Genomic DNA, 21,784 nt, shown 5'->3' with positions numbered 1-21,784 from the left:
ATTTTAGTTTTTTTAGTTCTCCAGAAAGGGATTCTCTAGTGTTTTCTATGCTTTTTTAAACCCAGATAGTACTTTTATAATTGTTATTCTGAATTCTAGACCTGACATCTTACTTATATCCATACTGATTAGGTCCGTGGCAGTCAGTGCTGCCTCGTGTTCTCTTATGAAGTTGAGTTTTTCCATCTTGTCATTCTTGCAGAAAGTAGTTGCTTCTCTATTTGTAGAGTTGCAGCTATTCTTTTCTTAGAACTCCAGTTGACTTCACAGGTGTTCAAAATTATTTGATAGCTATCTAGCTGAATTCCCGGGACCAGAAGAAACTAAGGTCTCCAGCTTCTCTGCCATTGTGGACTATCTAGGTGGTCAATTTCTTTTATCTTTTAAAAAAATTTATTTTAAAAATTTTATTAATTTATTTGAGAGAGAGAGAGTGAGTGTGCATAAGCAGGGGGAGTAGCAGTAACAGAGGAAGAGGGAGAATCAGGCTCCCCACTGAGTAGGGCTCAATCCCAGGACTCTGGGATCACGACCTAAGCCAAAAGCAGACACTTAACTGACTGAGCCACTCAGGTACCCCTGGGTGGTCAATTTTTATTCTACTGGTGCAAGCTATACATTTGCATTGCATGATTTTTTTTACATCTATATTTTAAAAGGAGGAATCTTAAAAACTAGAAAGCACTACTGCTTTTTAACAAATTTGTGATTCTTTTTAAAAAACTGAGTCATGGGGATGCCTGGGTGGCTCAGTTGGTTAAGCAGCTGCCTTCGGTTCAGGTCATGATCCCAGCGTCCTGGGATCAAGTCCCACATCAGGCTCCTTGCTCAGCAGGGAGCCTGCTTCTCCCTCTGCCTCTGCCTGCCATTCTGTCTGCCTGTGCTCGCTCTCCCCCCCCCCCCCCTCTGATAAATAAATAAAATCTTAAAAAAAAAAAAAAAACTGAGTCATTAAACACCATCAATTTTCCCCCCAATTTATGCAGACGTTAAAAATACTTACTCCACAGTATTCAAGCAAGTGAATAATTTCTTCTTCATAAACTGTCTGTGTATAATACTGCTTTTCCAGCTCCCTCCAATTAATCGATTTACTTAGAACACCCTGAAATAACAAACTGTGTTAAGATCAAATCATTCCATAAAACATTTTGTCCAGTAATTTTATTATTAGTATGCAGAAAAGAATAAACATAGCAGGCTTGAAGCGTCCTATCTTTAGAAAGCCCTGCTTGCAATGTTGGCCCTTGATTAGAGTCTGGAACCTTGACAAATAAACAGTTCCTAATCCCAATATACAACTTTCTAAATGACAAAGTGGAGCACTCTCCCCAAACTTCTTGTACAATGTAGTTTCTGCTGAACATGTACTTTTCATCTGGAATTTTGGTATATGTGAGGCAGAGAGTGCCTAAGTGACTGACCCCTGATTACCCTGGGCTGCCAGGCTCAATTGAGCTTCTCACACGTACTATCACAACACATTGCTGGATGAATTAAACAAATCATGTAAGATTCCAATGGATGGTTATGCCTGATTCCCTCTGGATTTTGCTCCATGTGCCTTCTCCCTTTGCTGATTCTTTTGTATTGTATCCTTTTGATATAATAAGTCTTAGTCATGAATCAGACTATATGGTGAGTCCTGTGATACCTTCTAGACAATCAGCAAACCTGGAGGTGGTTTTGAGAACCCCCAAACAATTAATTTTAATTATATATATCTATTTAAATATTAATCGTAATTAAATTACCGTAGTGAAGACCCCAGATGCTGTGGACCAAGACAGACATGGAATCAATGGCATGGGCTTAGGCCAGTTGGATACCGCTAAGGAAGCCATCTGCAATATGTTTAACAGTCAATTAGAGAGCTTCTGTTTAAATTTCTATTCATTAAAATGAAAAGATTTATTATTAAGAAGTAGTCTGGGTAGTTCTTGGTGAGATAAAATATGAACACAAAATCTCTAAATACGTGGGGCATCTGGTTCTCTCAGTAGAACACAGGACTCTTAATCTAGGGTTGTAAATTTGAGCCCCATGTTGGGTATAGAGAGTACTTAAAAATAAAATCTTAAAAAAAAAAATCTCTAAATACTCATGAGAATGTCTAGCAACCTTCTGAAACTGCCCAAATCACAAATTCAATGACATACAACTTCCCCCTTAGAAAATAATAAATGTTGTAAAATTTTAAATCATCTCAAAACCCTTCATAGAGAACTACTTTCTACGGGATAAAAACAGACCAAACAGACTGAAATGTAGATGCTGGGGAGCAGGCTAATGATATTCATTACCTAAATGATTTGCTCTGATACAGCAAAATCACAACTATAAAACCTTAGACATTTGGGGCTAACTGCAAAATGCCAAGAATTTGGTGAACTACAAACAGATTATATAAGTGATATAAAGTAATGTAATGTGTGTGTTTAGAAAAGGGAAAAGTTATTTTTGGCTAAAGGAATAACAGAAGGCTTCATGAACTGGCTGTCCCTCAGGGAAATGAAAGATGAGATCTTGTCTTCCGTATAAAAAAAATATATATCAAAGGCAAGATGGTGAAAAAGGAAACAGTGGAAAAGTAGATAGGAAAACAAGCCAATATACTTTAGTTTGGCTGGTCAATAGGTACATATAGCCAATGAGGTGGGAGAGATAGGTCTGGAAAGATGGGACAGTATCAGATTAGAGGTCCCTTTTGCTCTGTATATAAGGGGAAATTAACAAAGAGGTCTGGGCAAAGGAGCAGCATTGTCAAAGAAGTGATTTAAGGAAGCCAAAATGATAGCAATTTACAGGATTGATTAGAGCAGGTAAAACCTGAGGTAGGGAAACCAGTATAGGAAGTAATTCAAGTGAAAGTTATAGGATCCCAATCTAGGTCATAAAAGTAGAAACACTACTAGGTAGTGTTCAAGTTCATGGTCTAATAGTTCTTGCAAATTTTAATCAGTTTTTGAACTTAATTTTATAATTCAAATGACTTACCAAAAACTTGTTTCTTTCTAAATGTACTGAGTGGCTAATATGTCCAGGTAACAAACTAGAGCATATTTCTGAGGCCTCATTGAACCAAATGCTTCATGGAGAGAATAAACTGCTAAACAAGTAATCACAGTGCAGTGAAATAAGCACAAATGAGAGATGAAATATGGTCTGAGGTTAGGCTAAGAGTCAGGAAGAGCTTCTCATAGAAAGGAAGCTCTGGACTGGAACCAGAAGGGCAAACTGCTATTTTGGCTAGGAATGAAAGGGCCCCTGAGGGTTGCTAGCACCTGGCATAGCTACCCCAGTACAATAGCAAGCCTTTGGCAGGTTTTAAATGGGAGAGAACAGAGATGAGATTTAGGAAAATCACTCTAGTAATGGTATGAAGAAAAACTTAGAAGAATTATTAATGAGAGAAAAGACGAGCGACAGAGAAACCACTTGAAGGCTGTTTTACTACCCTCCAGAAGACAAAGTAAAACAGGTTGGTGACTGTGGGCATAGACATAAGAGATAAATTAAAAGTATTTTCCAAATTTGCTATCTTTGCCAATTTAACAGCAAAATAAGGTATTTGCACTTGAGATGTAAAAAGTTAAGTTTTATAAAAATTAGTTTTATTATTTTTATTTTTTAAAAATCAACTTCTAACAAAATATTAAATCCAATATCTGAGCTATAACTGTGAAATAAGTAGTACAATGTCTACATAAATCATACCAAAAAAAACCAACAACATTGTAACTGGAAAAGCTTGAAACCTATTTCCAAAACTAAAATTAATTCTCTACCTGAAGTGAATTTTTAAAATAACTACATTCTCTAGATTTTATGAACATAATCACAATGAAATATCAGTTGAAATTAAAAGGCTTACATGTCCTCCCATGGATATTCCGGTCATTCCTAGAGGTCCATAACCCTCTCTCTCTAGCCAGTGCAAGAGAGCAGCAGATTCTAAAACAAGAGCTCCTCCCATCACAAAAAGGTCAGACACGTTTTTTAAGCTGGACCTTCTAGCCTCACAAGACAAAAGAGAAAATTATTTATGCATTTACATTTTAATATAAGCAAATTTAGAACAGGTAGCCAGACTTCATGTTTTTCTTTTAAAGGATGAGTTAGCTAAGTAAAACAATGGAATAAATCGATGGAATTAGAGTGCTAACATTATTCTACAATTAATTAAAATTTATTTTTAAAAGGTATAAATGCTCTCTATCGAATCTTTTTTGAATTTCAATTATTTAGCTATTTTAAAGCCCAGGAAATCATATTTATTTGATAGCATTTAAAGAAACTTAAAAAAAAAAAAAACAATTCATAGTTGTTCCTCCCGTTACTATAATAGAACTTAAAGCATAAACATTTTTTAAAAGCAATGTAAAAGGATTTAACCTAATATTCATGTATTTTCAAAATCTTAAATATGCTGCTTATTTTTCACAAAATATACAATTTATGAATATAATCAACTAGAAAATTTTTCTGATTTTTGTATGTAGTATAGTTAACATACATAATATTAGTTTCAGATGTATGTATGTGTGTGGTGTGTGTGTATGTGTAAATATGTGTGTGTGTGTATATGTATATATATATATATGCATACATTTCTCAGTGCTTAGCATGGTAATCATAGTTGCCATCTGTCACTATACAATGTTATTACAATATTCTTGACTATGTTCCTCATGCTCTACTTTTCATCTCTATGACATTTATTTTATAATTAAAAGTTGGTCAGAAAAGTAATATTTTATAAAAATACATGTTTTGATTAACTTAAAGACCAATTCAACTAGAATTTCTTGTTCTTAGAAACTAATTTTACAAATAAGTACACCTCTTTAGAAGTACTTAAATGATCTTCTTTGGGGGCACCTGGGTGGCTCACTCCGTTAAGCATCTGCCTTTGGCTCATGTCACAATCCCAGGGTCTTGGGATTGAGTCCTGCATCATGCTCCTGGCTCAGCAGGAGCCTGCTTCTCCCTCTCCCTCTGCTTGCTGTTCCCCCTGCTTGTTCTCTCTCTCTCTGTCAAATAAATAAATAAAACCTTCAAAAAAAAAAAAGAAGTACTTAAATGATCTTTTTAAATTCTAAAACCATTCTTACACAGGCATATGTTATTTTATTGCACTGTGGAGATTCTGTATTTCTTAGAAATTGAAGGTTTATGGCAACCCTATGTTGATTAAATCTATTGGTGCTATTTTCCCAACATGATTTCCTAACTTCATGTCTCTGTCACATTTTAGTAATTCTTACAATATTTAAAACCTTCTTGGTTATTGTATTTGTCATGGTGATCTGTGATGTTACTGTTGTAAATGACTTGGGGCATCATGGAACTGTTCCCATGTAAGATGGCAAACTTCACGGATAAAAGTCGTATGTGTTCTGACTGCTCCACTGACTAGCTGTTCTTTCTCTGTCCCTCTATCCCACCTTCCTATTCCCTAAGACATAAAAACCTTGAACGTACACAAGTTAATAACTCTACAATGGCTTCCATGTTCAAGTGAAAAGAGAAGTCACAGATCTCTCTTTAAATCAAAACCTAGAGGATCACCTGACTGGCTTAGTCAGTAGCGCATGTGACTCTTGATCTTTGGGTTGTACGTTTGAGCTGTATGTTGAGTATTGAAATTACTTAAAAATAAAGTCTTAAAAATAAATAAACAAACAAATAAATAGAAATCAAAAGCTAGAAGTGATTAAACTCAGTGAGGAAGGGATGTTAAAAGCTGAGATAGGCCAAAAGCTAGGCCTCATGCAGCAGTTAGCCAAATTCTGAATGCAAAGGAAAAGTTCTTGAAGGAAATTAAAAGCACTACTCCAGAGAAGACACAAAATAGAAAGTGAAATAGTCTTCTTGCTAATGCAGAGAAAGTTTTACTATCTGGATAGAAAATCAAAACAGCCACAACATTCCCTTAAGCCAAAGCCTATTCCAAGGCAAGGCCCTAACTCTCTTCAATTCTATGAAGGCTGAGAAGGTGAGGAAGCTGCAGAACAGTTTAAAGCTAAAAGAGATGGTTCGGGTGTCTGAGTGGCTTAATTGGTTGTGACTGCCTTCAGCTCAGGTCATGATCCCAGGGTCCTGGGATCTGCATCGGGCTCTCCGCTCTGCAGGGAGCTTCTTCTCCTTTTCCCTCTGCCTGCTACTACCCTGCCTGTACATGCTCTCTCTCTGTGTGTCAAATAAATAAATAAAATATTAAAAAAAAAAATAAGAGGTTGGTTCATGAGGTTTAAGAAAGGAAGCCATCAGAGTGCCTGGGTGGCTCAGTTGGTTAAGTGACTGACTCTTGATTTCAACTCAGGTCATGATCTCAGGAGCCCCAGATTCAGTCCCACTTCAGGCTCCACACTCAGTAGGGAGTGCACTTGAGATTCTTCTTCTCCCTCTGCTCTTTCCCCCCACTCCTGCATGCTCTCTATAAAATAAAATAAATTATAAAAAAAGGAAGCCATCTCCGTAACATTAAAGTGCAAGGTGAAGCAGAAGGTACTGATGTGGAAGCTACAGCCAAGTTATCCAGAAGATCTAGCTAAAATGATTAATAGGGCAGATACACTAAACAACAGATTATTCCTTTCCTTTCCTTTTTTAAAAAGATTTCATTTCTTTTAGCAAGAAAGAGAGAGAACACATGAGTGGAGGGAGAGACAGAGGGAGAAGGAGGAGAGAATCCTCAAGCAGACTCCCTGCAGACTGCAGAGCCTGATGCAGGGCTTGATCCCACGACCCTAAGAGCATGATATGAGTCAAAATCAGAAGTCAGACACTTAACCAACTGAGAAAACCTGGCATCCAACAACAGATTTTCTTTCTTTTTTTATTAAAGATTTTATTTATTCATTTGACAGAGAGAGAGAAGAAGAGTGAGCACAAGTAGGAGGAGCAGCAGAGGGAGAGGGAGAAGCAGGCTCCCCGCTGAGTAGGAAACTAGATGTAGGGCTTGATCCCAGAACTCTGGGTCCTAGACCCAAGCCGAAGGCAGATGTGCAACTGACCAAGCCACCCAGATGCCCCTCAATGACAGACTTTCAATGTTGAAAAACAGCATTCTATTGGAAGAAGATGCCATCTAGGACTTTCATAGTTAGAGAGATGTCAATGCCCGGTTTCAGAGCTTGAAAGCAGGGGCTGACTCTTCTTAGGGGCTAATTACAGCTGGTATCTTTAAGCTGAAGCCAGGGCTCATAGAACTATCAAGAATTATGCTAAATCTACTATGCCTTGCTCTATAAATGGAACAACAAAGCTTAAGCAACAGTGCATCTGTTGACAACATGGTAACGGAATATTTTAAGCCCATTGTTGAGACCTACTTGCTCAGAAAAAAGATTCCTTCTAAAACATGACTACACTGCATTGACAATACATGTGGTTACCCAAGAGTTCTGATGGGGATGTACAACAAGATTAATATTTTCAGGCCTGCTAACACAACATCTATTCTATAGCCCATGGGTCAAGAAATAATTTTGACTTTCAAGTCTTATTATTTAAAAACTGCATTTCAGACAACTATCATATGATCTCCCTGATATGAGGAAGCTGAGAGGCACTGTGAGGGGTTTGGGGTGTAGGAAAAGAATAAATGAAACAAGATGGGATTGGGAGGGAGACAAACCTTAAGACACTCTTAATCTCACAAAACAAACTGAGGGTTGGTGGGGGGGAGAGAGTGGTGGGGTTATGGACATTGGGGAGGGTATGAGCTATGGTGAGTGCTGTGAAGTGTGTAAACCTGGTGATTCACACACCTGTACCCCTGGGGCTAATAATACATTATATGTTAAAAAAAAAAAAAAAGAAAAAAAGAACTGCATTTCTTTTTTTTTTTAAGATTTTATTTATTTATTTGAGAGAGAGACAGTGAGAGAGAGCATGAGCGAGGAGAAGGTCAAAGGGAGAAGCAGACTCCCCGTGGTGCTGGGAGCCTGATGCGGGACTCGATCCCAGGACTCCGGAATCATGACCTGAGCCGAAGGCAGTCGTCCAACCAACTGAGCCACCCAGGCGTCCCAAGAACTGCATTTCATAAGGCTATAGCTACCATAGATAGTGGCTCCTCTGATGGATCTGGGCAAAGCGAATTGAAAACTTTCTGGAAAGGGGTCACCATTCTAGATGCCAGTAAGATCACTTGTTATTCACAGGAAGAAATTAAAATATCAGCATTCACAGGAATTTGGAAGAAGTTGATTCCAACCCTCATGGATGACTTTGATTTTCAGTGGGGTAAGAAACTGCAGATGTGGTAGAAATAGCAAAGGAACTAGAACTAGAAGTAAAGCCTGAGGATGAGACTGAATTGCTGCAATCTCATGATAAACCTTTAATGGACAAGGAATTGCTTCTTGTGGATGAGCAGACAGTGCTTTCTTGGGATAAAATCTAAACCTGATGAAGATGCTGTGAAGATTGCTGAATGACAACAAAAGATTTAGAATATTACATAAACTTAGTTGGTAGGTCAGTGGCGGGGTTTGAAAGGATGAACTCCCAATTTGGAAGTTCTATTGTGGGTAAAACGCTATGAAACAGCATCACATGCTTCAGAGCATTGTGAAAGAAATTTAGTGATTGTGAAAGAAAGAGTAAAACGATGTGGCAAACTTCATTATTGTTTCAGAGAAATTGTGAAAGAAAGAGTAAATCAATGTGGCAAACTTCATTATTGTTTTAAAAAATTACCACAGCCAGCCAACCTTCAGTAACTGCCACCTTTATCAATCAGCAGTCATCAACATTGTGGCAAGACCCTCCTCCAGCAAAGATCATGCCTTGCTGAAATCTCTGATAATGGTTAGCATCTTTTGCAATAAAGCTTTTTCATTTTATGTTATTTTATTGAAGTATAGTTGACACACAGTGTTACATTAGTTTCAGGTGCACAACATAGTGAGTTGACAAGTCTGTATGTATGCTGTGGTCACTACAACTGTAGCTACCATCTGCCACCACCATATAGCGCTGTTACAATACCAATGACTATATTCCCTATGCTGTACCTTTTATTCCTGTGACTTATTCATTCCATAACTGGAAGCAACATATTTTTTTAAAGATCCATTTATTTATTTTAGTGAGAGAGAGATGGGGGGCAGCGGGAGATGGAGAGAGGCAGACTCCCTACTGAGCAGGGAGTCCCAATACAGGGCTGGATCTCACGACCCTGAGATCATGATCTGAGCCAAAATCAAGAGTCAGATGCTCAACTGACTGAGCCACACAGGTGCCCCAGCAATATTTTTAAATTAAGGTATGTACATTTTTTTTAGACATAATGTTACTGCACACTTAACAGACTACAGTGTTGTATAAACATAAATTTTATAAGCACTAGAAACCAAAAAAATTAGTTTCAGTTGCTTTACTGCAATATTCCCTTTACTGCAGTGGTCTGGAACTGAACCCACAATATCTCCAAGGTATGCCTGCATAGTGATAAAAAAATAATACTATCTTATTACTAAAGTGTCCAAATTAGAATCTATCTTCAAAATCTTAGTTCATCTAAAGACATATGTGATTGGCTTCTGGAAGAAAGCTTGTCAGGTGTACAAAAATTCATTTTATCAATGGTTATTATATGTAAATGTAGAGTGATTATGCACAAACAACTAGGTGTCATAAGAAGGTCAAGTTGTGAAAAACAGAATTCTGGCCCCTAAAGAGCTTATATCCACTGTCCTACCACATCCTCTCAGAGCTCTAAGTCTTTAAGGCAGAATTTATGGAAACTCTGTCAAAACAGATCATACATGTGCTTCCTCATAAAAAAAGCCCATGTATCCTTATATTTGTTTGTTTTCTTCATTCCAATTTTCTATTTATTATCAAGTAACTGCCCTGATTATGTATTTTGGCCCGATATGGAAGTCTGAATTCTCAGATACACCTCAGTTGTTTTTGTTTTGTTCTTTGTTTTTTTAGGATTTTATTTATTTAGGGGCGCCTGGGTGGCTCAGTGGGTCTTAAGCCTTTGCCTTCGGCTCAGGTCATGATCTCAGGGTCCTGGGATCGAGTCCCGCATTGGGCTCTCTGCTTGGCAGGGAGCCTGCTTCCTCCTCTCTCTCAGCCTGCCTCTCTGCCTACTTGTGGTCTTTCTCTATCAAATAAGTAAAAAAAAAAACTTAAAAAAAAAAAACAGATTTTATTTATTTATTTGGCAGAGAGACAGCACAAGCAGGGGAGGGGGAGAGGGAGAAGTAGGCTTCCTTATTGAGCAGGGAGCCCAATGTGGGGGTTAATCACAGGACCCTGGGATCATGACCTAAGCCCAAGGCAGACGCTCAACTGACTGAGCTACCCAGGCACCCCTCAGTTGGCTCTTTTATATAACAGTTACTGATGTGGGGACAGTTGTTATTTGTACCAGTGGACCCAGTTTCAAAAACTTTAAACACTGAAAATAGACATAAGATGTCTTTTGGAAAGAGATAAAAAATAATTTTTTATTACTTAAATTGTAAGTCATTTCTTAAAATGAATTACTTGAAAAGTCAAGTATTATATTTCTTGGATATATGATATGTGATAGAATATTTTATAAATATGATTCTCATATCAATTCCGTGTACAAGAAATTATATAGTATTTCCACTTTATAAATGAAGTAGATAACAGATACTTAGACCAAGGTCATACAATTATTAAATGGCAAGTTACGATCGCAGCTTATGTCTGTGTGACTCCAAAGTCAAAGTCTTTCCATTAAACCCATGCTGCCTCAAACTACAACTCAAGAAACTCTTTTGGATTTTTAAGCACCAACAAACAGGGTAAAAATGACATGCCTAGTTCTGAATTCAGAAATTGGTTCCAGGGGTAAGAGTTCTCTCTCTCTCTTTTTTTTTTTTTAAGATTTTATTTATTTTTTTTTTGTGAGAGAAAGAGCACACTAGCAGAGGGAGAAGCAGGCAGGAGGAGAAACAGGCACCCCACCAAGCAAGGAGCCCGAAGCAGGACTTGATCCCAGGAACCTGAGTTCATAACCTGAGACAAAGGCAGATGCTTGCTTAGCCGATTGAGCCACCCACGTGTCCCCAGAGTAAGAATTCTTTATTTAGCTTGGACATTAATTTTCACATTTCATAAGGTTTATTCTTTTATATATATATATATATATAAAATATATATGTGCATAAATGTGTGTATGTGTGCGTGTGTGTGTGTGCATATATGTGTGTGTGTGTGTGTGTGTGTAAAAATTTTTTTATACAAATAACAACTTCCCCATATCAGTAACTGTTATATAAAAGAGCGAACTGAGGGGTGCCTGGGTAGCTCAGTCAGCTGAGTGTTTGCCTTGGGCTCAGGTCATGATCCCAGGGTCCTGGGATCAACCCCCACATTGGGCTCCCTGCTCAATGGGGAAGCCTACTTCTCCCTCTCCAACTTCCCTGCTTGTGCTCTCTCTCTTTATATTCTTTATATTCTTTTATGTATCTATACATATGGAATATATATATATATATATATATATATATATATATATATATGGAACTTCTTTCCATCTCTATTGCCATTCCTTAAAGCTGCTTCCCCCCCCCCCCCCCGTATTATTTCAGTAGCTTCCTATTTCATTTTTCTGCTGCTACTCTTGTCTCAGTAAACCAAAAGGAGCCTTTAAAAGCACAAATCAGATTATTTCTCTGCTTAAAGTCCTCCAAAGGTTTCCAGCTGCACTTATAGCAAAATTCAACACAAATGGCTCTTCATAAATCTGGTCCTTGCCTACATTTCTGAATTCATCTTATACTACTCTCTCACCTCAAGCTTATATCAGACTTTTCATTTATTTGTCCCTCTCTGAGGTTTCCTCCAGGTCTTCACCATGGTGGCTCCTTCCCATGTCCTCATATCTAATACTTTTCCAACTCTGTACTTACCCTCTATTATTCTTTACTTGATTGCCTGGCTTTATTTTCTTCATGGCATTAATAAATATTCAAAATCATCTTATTTATTTTTATCTATCTCCCATTCTAGAATATAAGCTCTATGACAGTAAGGACCTTGTCTTCTTGTTGCTAACTTCCCAGTGTCTCAGATCAAACATTTATTCAATGAATCAAAACCAAACACAATACACAGATTATAGAAATGCAAAAAAATTGCCTTCAAAGTTCATCATTTTAAAGACCAAAAAGAGATTAGACTACCTACACCACAAATTGTAAGAATAAAGAGTGGCGTTTAATTTTACAAAGTAAATGTACTTTAAGAAAGAAAATGTTTTAATATTTCTTCAGTTACCACTTACAAATAAAATACATCTTCCATCTATTAAAAATTTCTATCTCTTTATCAAAAATTTTAAGTGAAAAAGCTTAAAATAGAAACTTAGGTCAACATTCCTACCACAGTTTTATAACAGAATTTTTTCCCCATATAATATTTGCAAGTAAAACTTAGAAATGATTAACTGAAGACTAACAAAAACTTTAATTTAATTTGGTATAAAGACTACCAAAGTGAAGGTGAAATATACTTACATTTGGTCCTTGGGTTTCCTGCAGCCATTTAAGAATGTGGGTCAAAGAGAAAGTTTTAAAATAATTAAATATAGTCTGTGTCTCAAAACACATTAACTTAAGCAACATAGCTACATCTGAATTTGATACTGAAATAACTATTGATATTTGATAGTGATATATTTTGATTTGATATATTTGATATATTTGATATATTGATATATTTGATATATATTTTATATATATTGATATATATATATTTATATATATTGATATATATTTTGATTTGATACATTTGATTTGATATATTGATACAAATATTTGATACTGAAATAACTATTTTTTAATTATCTCAAATAGGCTGTTGAGGAGTTCTCTGGTTTTTCAACTTCATTATTTTTTTTCTTTTTTAAAACAGCTTTATTGATGTCACATATCATACAATTCATCCATTTTAAGGGTACAGTTTAATATGTTTAGTATATTCACAGGGGTGTGCAATCTCCAACTTAATTTTTAAAATGAAGGGTTTTTTTCATTTTTAATGTTGATTATAGAAAATCCAAGAAATATAGAAAAGCATATTAGAAGAAAAACTACTTCATCTGCAGACAACCATATTAATATTTTGGTGTATTTCCAGTATTTTTTCCTTATGCACAGGTTTTTCTTTAATGGACTTTCTGTTTTTAGGTTTTTTGCATATCTATGTCATACCAGAGTTCTGTTTCCTATTTTTGCATTATACTTTTTATAAATTACTGTAAACTTTTTAATAATAACTAACCACTAAATTTACTGAATGTTTGTTATTTACCAGGCACCATTCTAGATAGCATTAAGTACTTAGTACTAGGAATAATTTCAGAGATTATTCCCATTTACCAATGAAAAGGTTAAAAGTAACACATCTGAGGTCATACAGATAACTAAGTGGTAGAGAAAAAACATAACCAACTGCATAATATTCTAATATTATGAGCCATAATTTACTCAACTCTTTTTCTATTATTAGACATTTAAGCCATTCTTGGGCAACCTGGTGGTCCCGCGCTCCCGGGAGGTCACCATATTGATGCCGAACTTAGTGTGGACACCCTATCGGCATAGCGCACTACAGCCCAGAACTCCTGGGCTCAAGTGATCCTCCTGCCTCAGCCTCCCGAGTAGCTGGGACTACAGGCTCGCGCCACCGCGCCCGGCGACATTTAAGCCATTCTTAATGTCTTACTATTCTAAATAAAGCTACATAAATATCTCTTTTCTATCACTTTCTCTTTCCTTAGTCTTCTTTTTTTTTTTTTTTTTTTTTAAAGACAGGAGCAGGTTAGAGGGAGAGAGAGAATCTTAAGCAAGCTCCATGCCCAACATCTCACAACCTTGAGATCAGGACCTGAGCTGAAATCCAGTCATCCAGTTAACTGATTGAGCCACCCAGGCACTGCTCTTTTCTTAGTATTTTATCCTTAGAATAAATTTCCAAGAATCAAGATTACTCTGTCAAGGGGCATAAAACGTTTTAATGTTCCTGATACATATGGTACAATGCTTTCCCAAAGAATTAAACTGGTTTTCACAGCCATTAGTAGTAAGAGTGCCTATTTTATTTTTTTACAATAGCCTCACAACTATTGCATTTTATTTTTTAAATCTTTGGTAATGTTACTTTAACTTTATATTTCTCTTATTACCAGCAATGTTGAACATTTCTTTATATCTGTGCATCACTTTCGTTTCGTCTTCTGGGAATAGTCTGACGTCATCTTGAAAGTTAAGTTAAGTACTGTTCTAAACCTCAACTGATGACTTACATGTAAATACATTTAAAACAAGAGTGTTTCATTAAGAGCAAATATTTGACATAATCTTAAAATCCAGCATAAGTTTTATAAGAAAAGGAAGTACAGTTTATCTTTATTATACAGTAGAAGCATAATCTCTACATTAGTTTTTTTAAAGGCATAAAACAAATTTTCACTTCTTTTCATTCTTGCTTAAATATTTTTTGAACTGACAACTAAATTTAACTGGTTTCGAAAAGCTGGTTACTATGTATCATTCTTTCTGATGACTAAATCTATCAATAAATAAAAGATTTCTAGGTATCACAAAAGGATATAATAAGGGTTTTCTAACAACAAAGAAGCCATTCGGGCTTCTTTAATCATAGGACGAGCCATTAGTGTTCGTCGTCTCCAGTAATGCTACAGAAAGAAAAGATGACATATTTAAAGAATGTAATAACCACATCTGTGTTATACAATATGTTAACAAATAGGGATTAAGTCATTGTAATAGAGTCTTACATGATCTCCTGTTCCAGCAAGATGAATGCATACAGGTTTATATTTGCTGTTCCATTCTTTAGGAACAATAAGTTGGAACCTATTTAAAATAAAACAGATCTGTGAAATTATCTTTAAAAGGTTTTTAATACAAACTTTCAATTTGTAAAAGTTACATAATTAAATTATTTGGGAGAGAAGATCATTCAGAATTTTAACATTCATATTACTTGATTAATGTCTGCAAAATGCAACTAAGATATTATAAATTTGCTTTGTGTTAGCGTATTAAAACATTCAGTACAATATAAACACAGAATTTATTGTAGTCATTTTTACCTTGTTCAATACCACAACTTTATAAATGCATAATGAAATATTCTTATTTTGCAGTGAAATCAATACATCTGAGTAAGTCTTAGAAAAAACCCAACTCTTTAGATAGCTCTGCTTTTTCTCCTTTTAGGAACAATGCTTAGTTGTACAAGCTATTGATGTATCAATAGAATAGTCTGTTATCAATTTTGTTTTTCAATTTGGAGAGTGTAAAAGCAACTCATGGCAGAAAAAAACAGTTTTCCCTATTTGTTATCTTCTTTTTTTTTTTTTTTAAAGATTTTATTTATTTATTTGACAGAGAGAAATCACAAATAGATGGAGAGGCAGGCAGAGAGAGAGAGAGGGAAGCAGGCTCCCCGCTGAGCAGAGAGCCCGGGCCTCGATCCCAGGACCCTGAGATCATGACCTGAGCCGAAGGCAGCGGCTTAACCCACTGAGCCACCCAGGCGCCCTATTTGTTATCTTCTTATTGTACTATTTTGCCTTTCACTTAATGTCTTCTTCCTATAGAACTTATTTTTTAGTTGTGGTAAAATACATGTAACATATTTTTCCATTTTAATCATTTTTAAGTTGTTACAGTTCAGTAACATTAAGTACATTTACATTGCTGTGCAATAATAACCACCATTCATCTTCAGATCTTTATTTTCCCAAACTGATTTACTTGTCTTTTTAATTTCTTTAGCAGTAGATATTTTAGAATTATTATCATAGTATAATACTGCACTCGGTCAACTCAAGGTTTGACCTTAGATAGCTGTATTCTCAGGCAACATAAACCTCAATTCTGAGCTTATTTTTGGACAGGGAACAATAGCACTAGTTATCTGTTATTAGTAAATTATGCAATACAGAACACAGACAAGTACATTCAGAAGAGTTCAATAGTTATTTCTGTTTTGTGCTCATGGGAACTAATTCTCAATTTTTAATCTCATAAAACTAGCAATGTTAACAACTCTGCTCGTTTTACATTCTCAGAACTGTACTGCTTCTTTATATTTTCATGATTTGTGGGAAATGAAGACATTTAAAAATGTTTCCCACAGAAAGCTGGATATTGCTGCTATTTTTTTTCCCTTCTGTCCCATAGCAGTGCTATTCTGTCCATAATGAACATAAAGGTTTCATTATGGAGAATAGCTTTAAATTAAAAGGAATCTTTTATTACAGTAATAACAACCACTTATTTAGCAGAGGTTCATTATTTAGTCTGTCTGCTCTTATTATAGTATCTTCTCACAGAGTATTTTCCAATACCCATGATAAATGGGTATAGTTCATGTGAGCTTCTCTGCTATAGTTGATTAGTTGATTGGGCCTGGAGTAGGCCAAATTAGGGCAATAAGATTTGTTCTTTTGGTAATCTGGAAGTAGGACAGACCCTAGATTCTGTTGAGCTTTTGGACATGAAAGCTCTGTGGAGGTGTGGTAGCTACGTTTTGTCAGCTGCATGAGAAACAGAGAAAGTCAACCTATCCACAAAGAAATGACATGGATCATAAAGAGAAATAAGAAACCATAAAGCATGCAGGAAAGGGAGGTAGGGGAAGTATCGATATAGATCTTAATGGCTTTCTATTTTCCTTCTAAAATCTCTCTTTAAAGAAAAATAAGATAAACATATATTATTAGTTTCAGGTATATAACATATAACATTTTGGGTACCCAAAAATGTGCTCAATATCACTAATCATCAAGAAAATGGTGTGTTATAAAAACAGACCCTGGAATACCAAATACCAAAAGCAAAACAACAATGAGATATTATCTCACACCTGTTAGAATGGCTGTTATGAAAAAGATAAGAGATAACAAGTGTCAGTGATGATTTGGAAAAAGGGAGCCCTTGGGTACTGTTGGTGGGAATGTAAACTACTGTAACCACTACGGGAAACATTATGGAAGTTCCTCAAATTTAAAAATAGAACTAACACATGATCCAGCTGTTCCACTTCTAGATATTTATTTGAGGGAAACAAGAACATTAACTTGGGAAGAGACCTGTACCCCTGTGTTCATTGCAGCATTATTTACAATAGCTATTATTTGCAATAGCTATTGTATGATGCCTCAAGATTTGTTCTTCTTATTCAAGATTGCTTTGGCTAGTCAGGTTTTCTTGTGGTTCCATAAAAATTCAAGAGTTCTACTTCTTGGAAAAATTCCATTGCATCTATAGATTGCAAAGGTATAAACATTTTAACCATATTCTTCTAATCCATAAGCATGGAATATCTTTCCATTTATTTGTGTCATCTTCAGTTTCTTTCATCAGTGTCTTATAGTTTGCAGCATACAGGTCTTTCACCTCCTTGGTTAAATTTATTCATAGGTATTTTATTCTTCTTGATGCAACTGTAAATAGGACTGCCATCTTAATTTTTCTGATGGCTTGTGATTAATGTATAGAAATACAACTGATTTTTATATCCTGAACTTGTATCCTACAACTTTACTGAACTTGTTTATAAGTCTAGCAGTTTTTTTTTCTTAAAGATTTTATTTATTTATCTGACAAAGAGAGATCACAAGTAGGCAGAGAGAGAGAGAAGGAAGCAGGCTTCCTGCTGAGCAGAGAGCCTGATGCGAGACTTAATCCCAGGACCCTGAGATCATGACCTGAGCAGGAAGGCAGCGGCTTAACCCACTGAGCCACCAAAGTGCCTCAGCCGTTTTTTTGGTAGAGCCTGCAGCCTTTTCTATACATAATATCATGTCATCTATAAACAGTTTTACTTTTTCCTTTCTGATTTGGATTCCTTTCTTTTTCTTGCCTAATTGCTCCTGGTATTAGAGGAAAAGATTTTAGTTTGTCACCATTTAATATGATGCTAGCCATGAGCTTGTTATATATAGCTTTTATTATATTGACATATGTTCCTTCCATAAAGTTTGTTGAGAGTTTTTATCCTAAATGGATGTTGAATTCTATCAAATGGTTTTCCTATTTCTATTGAGATCAACAAATGATTTTTATCCTTCATTTTGTCTATGTGGCACACAATATGATTTGTCTACCACATAAACATATAGTGACTGATTTGCAGATGTTGAACCATCTTTGTATCCCTGGGATAAATCCCACTTAATCATGGTATATGATCCTTTTTGTGTATTGTTGAATTTGGATTGCTAGTATTTTGGGGGGGATTTTTACATCTATGTTCAGTAGGAATACTGGCTTGTAATTTTCTTTTCTTATGGCTTGTCTGGTTTTGGTATCAAGGTAATATTGGCCTTGTAAAATGAATTTAGAAGGATCCCTCCTCTTCAATTTTTTCAAAGAGTTTGATAAAGATTATTATTAATTCTTCTTTAAATGTTTGGCAGAATTCACCAATGTAGCCATCTGGTCAGTCCTCAACTTGTCTTATCGGGAAATTTTTGATTACTATTAAATCTCCTTATGGGTATCTTTTTAGATTTTGTATTTCTTCATGATTAAGTCTTGGTAGGTTGTACATTTCTAGGAATTCATCCATTTCTTCTAGGTTGTCCAATTGGTTGGCATATAATTATTCACAGTAGTCTCTTATAATTCTTTGTATTTATGCATTATCAACTATAATGGTTGCTCTTTCATTTATGATTTTACTTGAGACCTCTCTCTTTCTTAGTAGTCTAGCTAAAAGCTTGTCTGTTTTGTTTATCTTTTCAAAAAACACAGCTCTTAGTTTCATTGACCTTTTCTATTATTGTTATAGTCACTAATTTATTGTCTCTGATTTATACTAATTTCTTCCTTCTACTAACTACGGGCTTAGGTTTTTGTTCTTTTTTTTTGTTCCTGGTGTAAACTTAAGTTGTTTATTTTTATAAAAGATCTTTCTTTAGAGGCGCCTGGGTGGCTCAGTGGGTTAAAGCTTCTGCCTTTGGCTCGAGTCATGATCCCAGGGTCCTGGGATCCAGCCTTGCATGGGGCTCTCTGCTCAGCAGGGAGCCTGCCTCTCTGCCTCCTTGTGATCTCTTATCTGTCAAATAAATAAATAAAATCTTTAAAAAAAAATTTTTCTTTTTTCTTAATGTAGGTGTTTATCACTATGAACTTCCATCTTAGAATTGCTTTTGCTGGGGCGCCTGGGTGGCTCAGTGGGTTAAGCCGCTGCCTTCGGCTCAGGTCATGATCTCAGGATCCTGGGATCGAGTCCCGCATCGGGCTCTCTGCTCAGCAGGGAGCCTGCTTCCTTCTCTCTCTCTCTGCCTGCCTCTCAGTGTACTTGTAATTTCTGTCAAATAAATAAATAAAATCTTTAAAAAAAAAAAAAGAATTGCTTTTGCTGTAATCCATAAATTGGGGTATGTTGTTATTTCCATTATCATTCGTCCCAAGGCGCTTTTTGATTTCTCTTTTGATTTCTTCTTTGATCCCCTGGTGTTTTGATAGCATGCTACAAATATTGTGAGTTTTCCAGTTTTCTTCTTATTTCTAGTTTCATACCAATATGGTTGGAAAAGATGCTAGATATTATTTCAATTTCTAAATTTATTAAGATTTGTTTTGTAAATAATATGATCTATTCTGAATGCTCCCTGTGCATTGTAAAAGAATGTGTATTCTGATGCTATTGGAAACAATGTTTTGTGAATGTCAGTTAAGTCCATCTGGTCTAATGGATAGTTTGAATTCAATGTTTTCTTACTGATTTTCTCTCTGGATTATCTATCCATTGTTGCAAGTCAAGTATCAAAGCTCTCTATTGTTATTGTACTGCTGCCTTCAAGTCTGTTAATTTCTTTTATATATTTAGTTCCTATGCTGGATGCATAAATATTTATAAATGTTATAACCTCTCATAAGATTGATCTTTTTATCATTATAATGACCCTCCTTGTCCCTTATCCAATCTTTGTGTATGGTATAATATAGCTACCTCTACTTTCGTTTGATTTTCATTTGAATGGAAAACTTTTTCATCTCTTCAGTTTCAGTCTGTGTACGTCCTTACATTTGAAGTGAGTCTCTCTTTAACAGAGAGTGAGTAAGCCAGCTCAGCAGGTTATACTTATGGAAGTAATCTCTACTCCCAATGTGGGGATCAAACTCACAACCCTGTGATCAAAGCGTCACATGCTCTTCCAACTGAGCCAGCCAGGTGCCCCTGAAGTGAGTCTCTTATAGACAGCATACAGTTAGGTCCTAGTTTTTAATCCATTCAGCCACTCTAAGTCTTTTGATTAGAGAATTTAGTTGATTTACATTTAAAGTGATTATTGATAGATATGAATTTACTATTGCCAATTTGTTTATTGTTTTCTGACAGTTTTATTATTTTTTTGTTCCTTCTTTTTGTCTCTTCCTTTGTGATTGGATGATTTTCTCTAAAGGTATGCTTATATTTATTTCTTCTTACTTTTTATTTATCCAGTGGGTTTTAGCTTTGTGTTCTATCAGGCTTATACAAATCATTTTATACTTATAACAGTCTATTTTAAGATGAGAATGACTTAAATTTGAATACATACTATAAAGCTCCATATTTTTATTCTATCCCAACCCACGTTTAATGGCAGCAATGCCAAATAATGATTGTAATTAATACTAGCAATTAAAAATAACATGGCATTGATTTTATTGTAATTATAAATACCAAAATAACTTACTATAAAAAAATAACTTACTACTTTAACTTTCTGAATAAAATTTCTTACCTTGCAATAACAGATTCAATTGGCATTATATCAGGCACATAGTGGGCCATGGGGGAAACAAAGTGTCCATCTAGGATCTTACAGTCTGATTGCTCTTCAATCTAAGAGAAAAGCAAAACCAAAATGCATACATATAGACTAAGATATTTTGGTCTATCATACATGTTTTCCTATTAAAAAAGTTCTATTCAATTAAAAACTTTTTATCACTAATGACTACATATTCTTTTGCCTCAGTCAGCCTGCTTGCTTGCTTGCTTTAGATTTATTTTAGAGACAGACAGTAAGCAAGTTCAGCAGATACGGGCAGAGGGAGAGAAGAGTCTCAAGCAGACTTCATGAGTGCAGAGTCTGATGTGGGGCTTGATCTCACATCCCTGGCATCATAACCTGAGCCCAAACCAAGAGTCTGACACTTACCTGGCTGTGCCACCCAGGTTCCCGTCCCCCAAGTCAGCTTCCTAAAGACATGGCTCTTATACACATTTCTTTTCCTTTCATATCTTTTACTACAGGCTAATGGAAAAGTACACTAAAAGGTGTCTGAGTGGTTCAGTCGGTTCAGTGTCTGCCTTCAGATCAGGTCATGATATCAGGGGCCTGGGATGGAGTCCTGTTTCTCCCTCTGCCCCCTCTCCACCTCATTTGTTTTCTCTCTCAAATAAATACATAAATAAAATTTTTTAAAAAGAGAAGTAAGCTATAAATAAAGCTCATTTGTACAACATCATGGAAACAAAATAAAATACTAGCTGTAAGAACTTAAAAATATAAAAATAACCCTAAGAACAATTTACAAAGAAACTGTAAAAATAATTTATCAAAATCAAATAAGGGTTGACTTAATGCTAAATATGTTAGAATGGCTCATTTTAAGAAATCCATTGATGCAAGGCCCCTGGGTGGCTCAACCATTAAGTGTCTGCCTTCGGCTTAGGTCATGATCCCAGGATGCTGGAATCAAGCCCCACATAGGGATCCCTGCTCAGCGGGAAGCCTGCTTCTCCCTCT

At 35.7% G+C, this 21,784-nt stretch overlaps 1 protein-coding gene across 2 annotated transcripts in view; it reads right to left on the bottom strand.

Annotated features, from left to right (window-relative positions):
- ABHD18 (abhydrolase domain containing 18) overlaps positions 1 to 21,784 on the bottom strand; it is a 47,577-nt gene that overhangs the window by 8,984 nt on the left and 16,809 nt on the right. The window contains exons 4-10 of one of the 2 annotated variants that reach the window (XM_032333390.1): positions 20,774 to 20,874; positions 14,801 to 14,879; positions 14,614 to 14,698; positions 12,516 to 12,543; positions 3,875 to 4,013; positions 1,755 to 1,844; positions 1,004 to 1,105 (exon numbers count right to left, since the gene is read on the bottom strand). In XM_032333390.1, coding sequence (XP_032189281.1) covers positions 1,004 to 1,105; positions 1,755 to 1,844; positions 3,875 to 4,013; positions 12,516 to 12,543; positions 14,614 to 14,698; positions 14,801 to 14,879; positions 20,774 to 20,874 — 624 coding nt within the window. Of the gene's footprint in view, positions 1 to 1,003; positions 1,106 to 1,754; positions 1,845 to 3,874; positions 4,014 to 12,515; positions 12,544 to 14,185; positions 14,259 to 14,613; positions 14,699 to 14,800; positions 14,880 to 20,773; positions 20,875 to 21,784 lie in introns of those variants that run through there. The other variant, XM_032333391.1, reaches the window with a different exon arrangement.

The sequence above is a fragment of the Mustela erminea genome, chromosome 2, assembly GCF_009829155.1.
Source record: "Mustela erminea isolate mMusErm1 chromosome 2, mMusErm1.Pri, whole genome shotgun sequence".
Classification (NCBI taxonomy): Eukaryota; Metazoa; Chordata; class Mammalia; order Carnivora; family Mustelidae; genus Mustela; species Mustela erminea.
The sequence above is the reverse complement of the archived record's forward strand: the minus strand, read 5'-3'. Positions and strand labels throughout refer to the sequence as shown.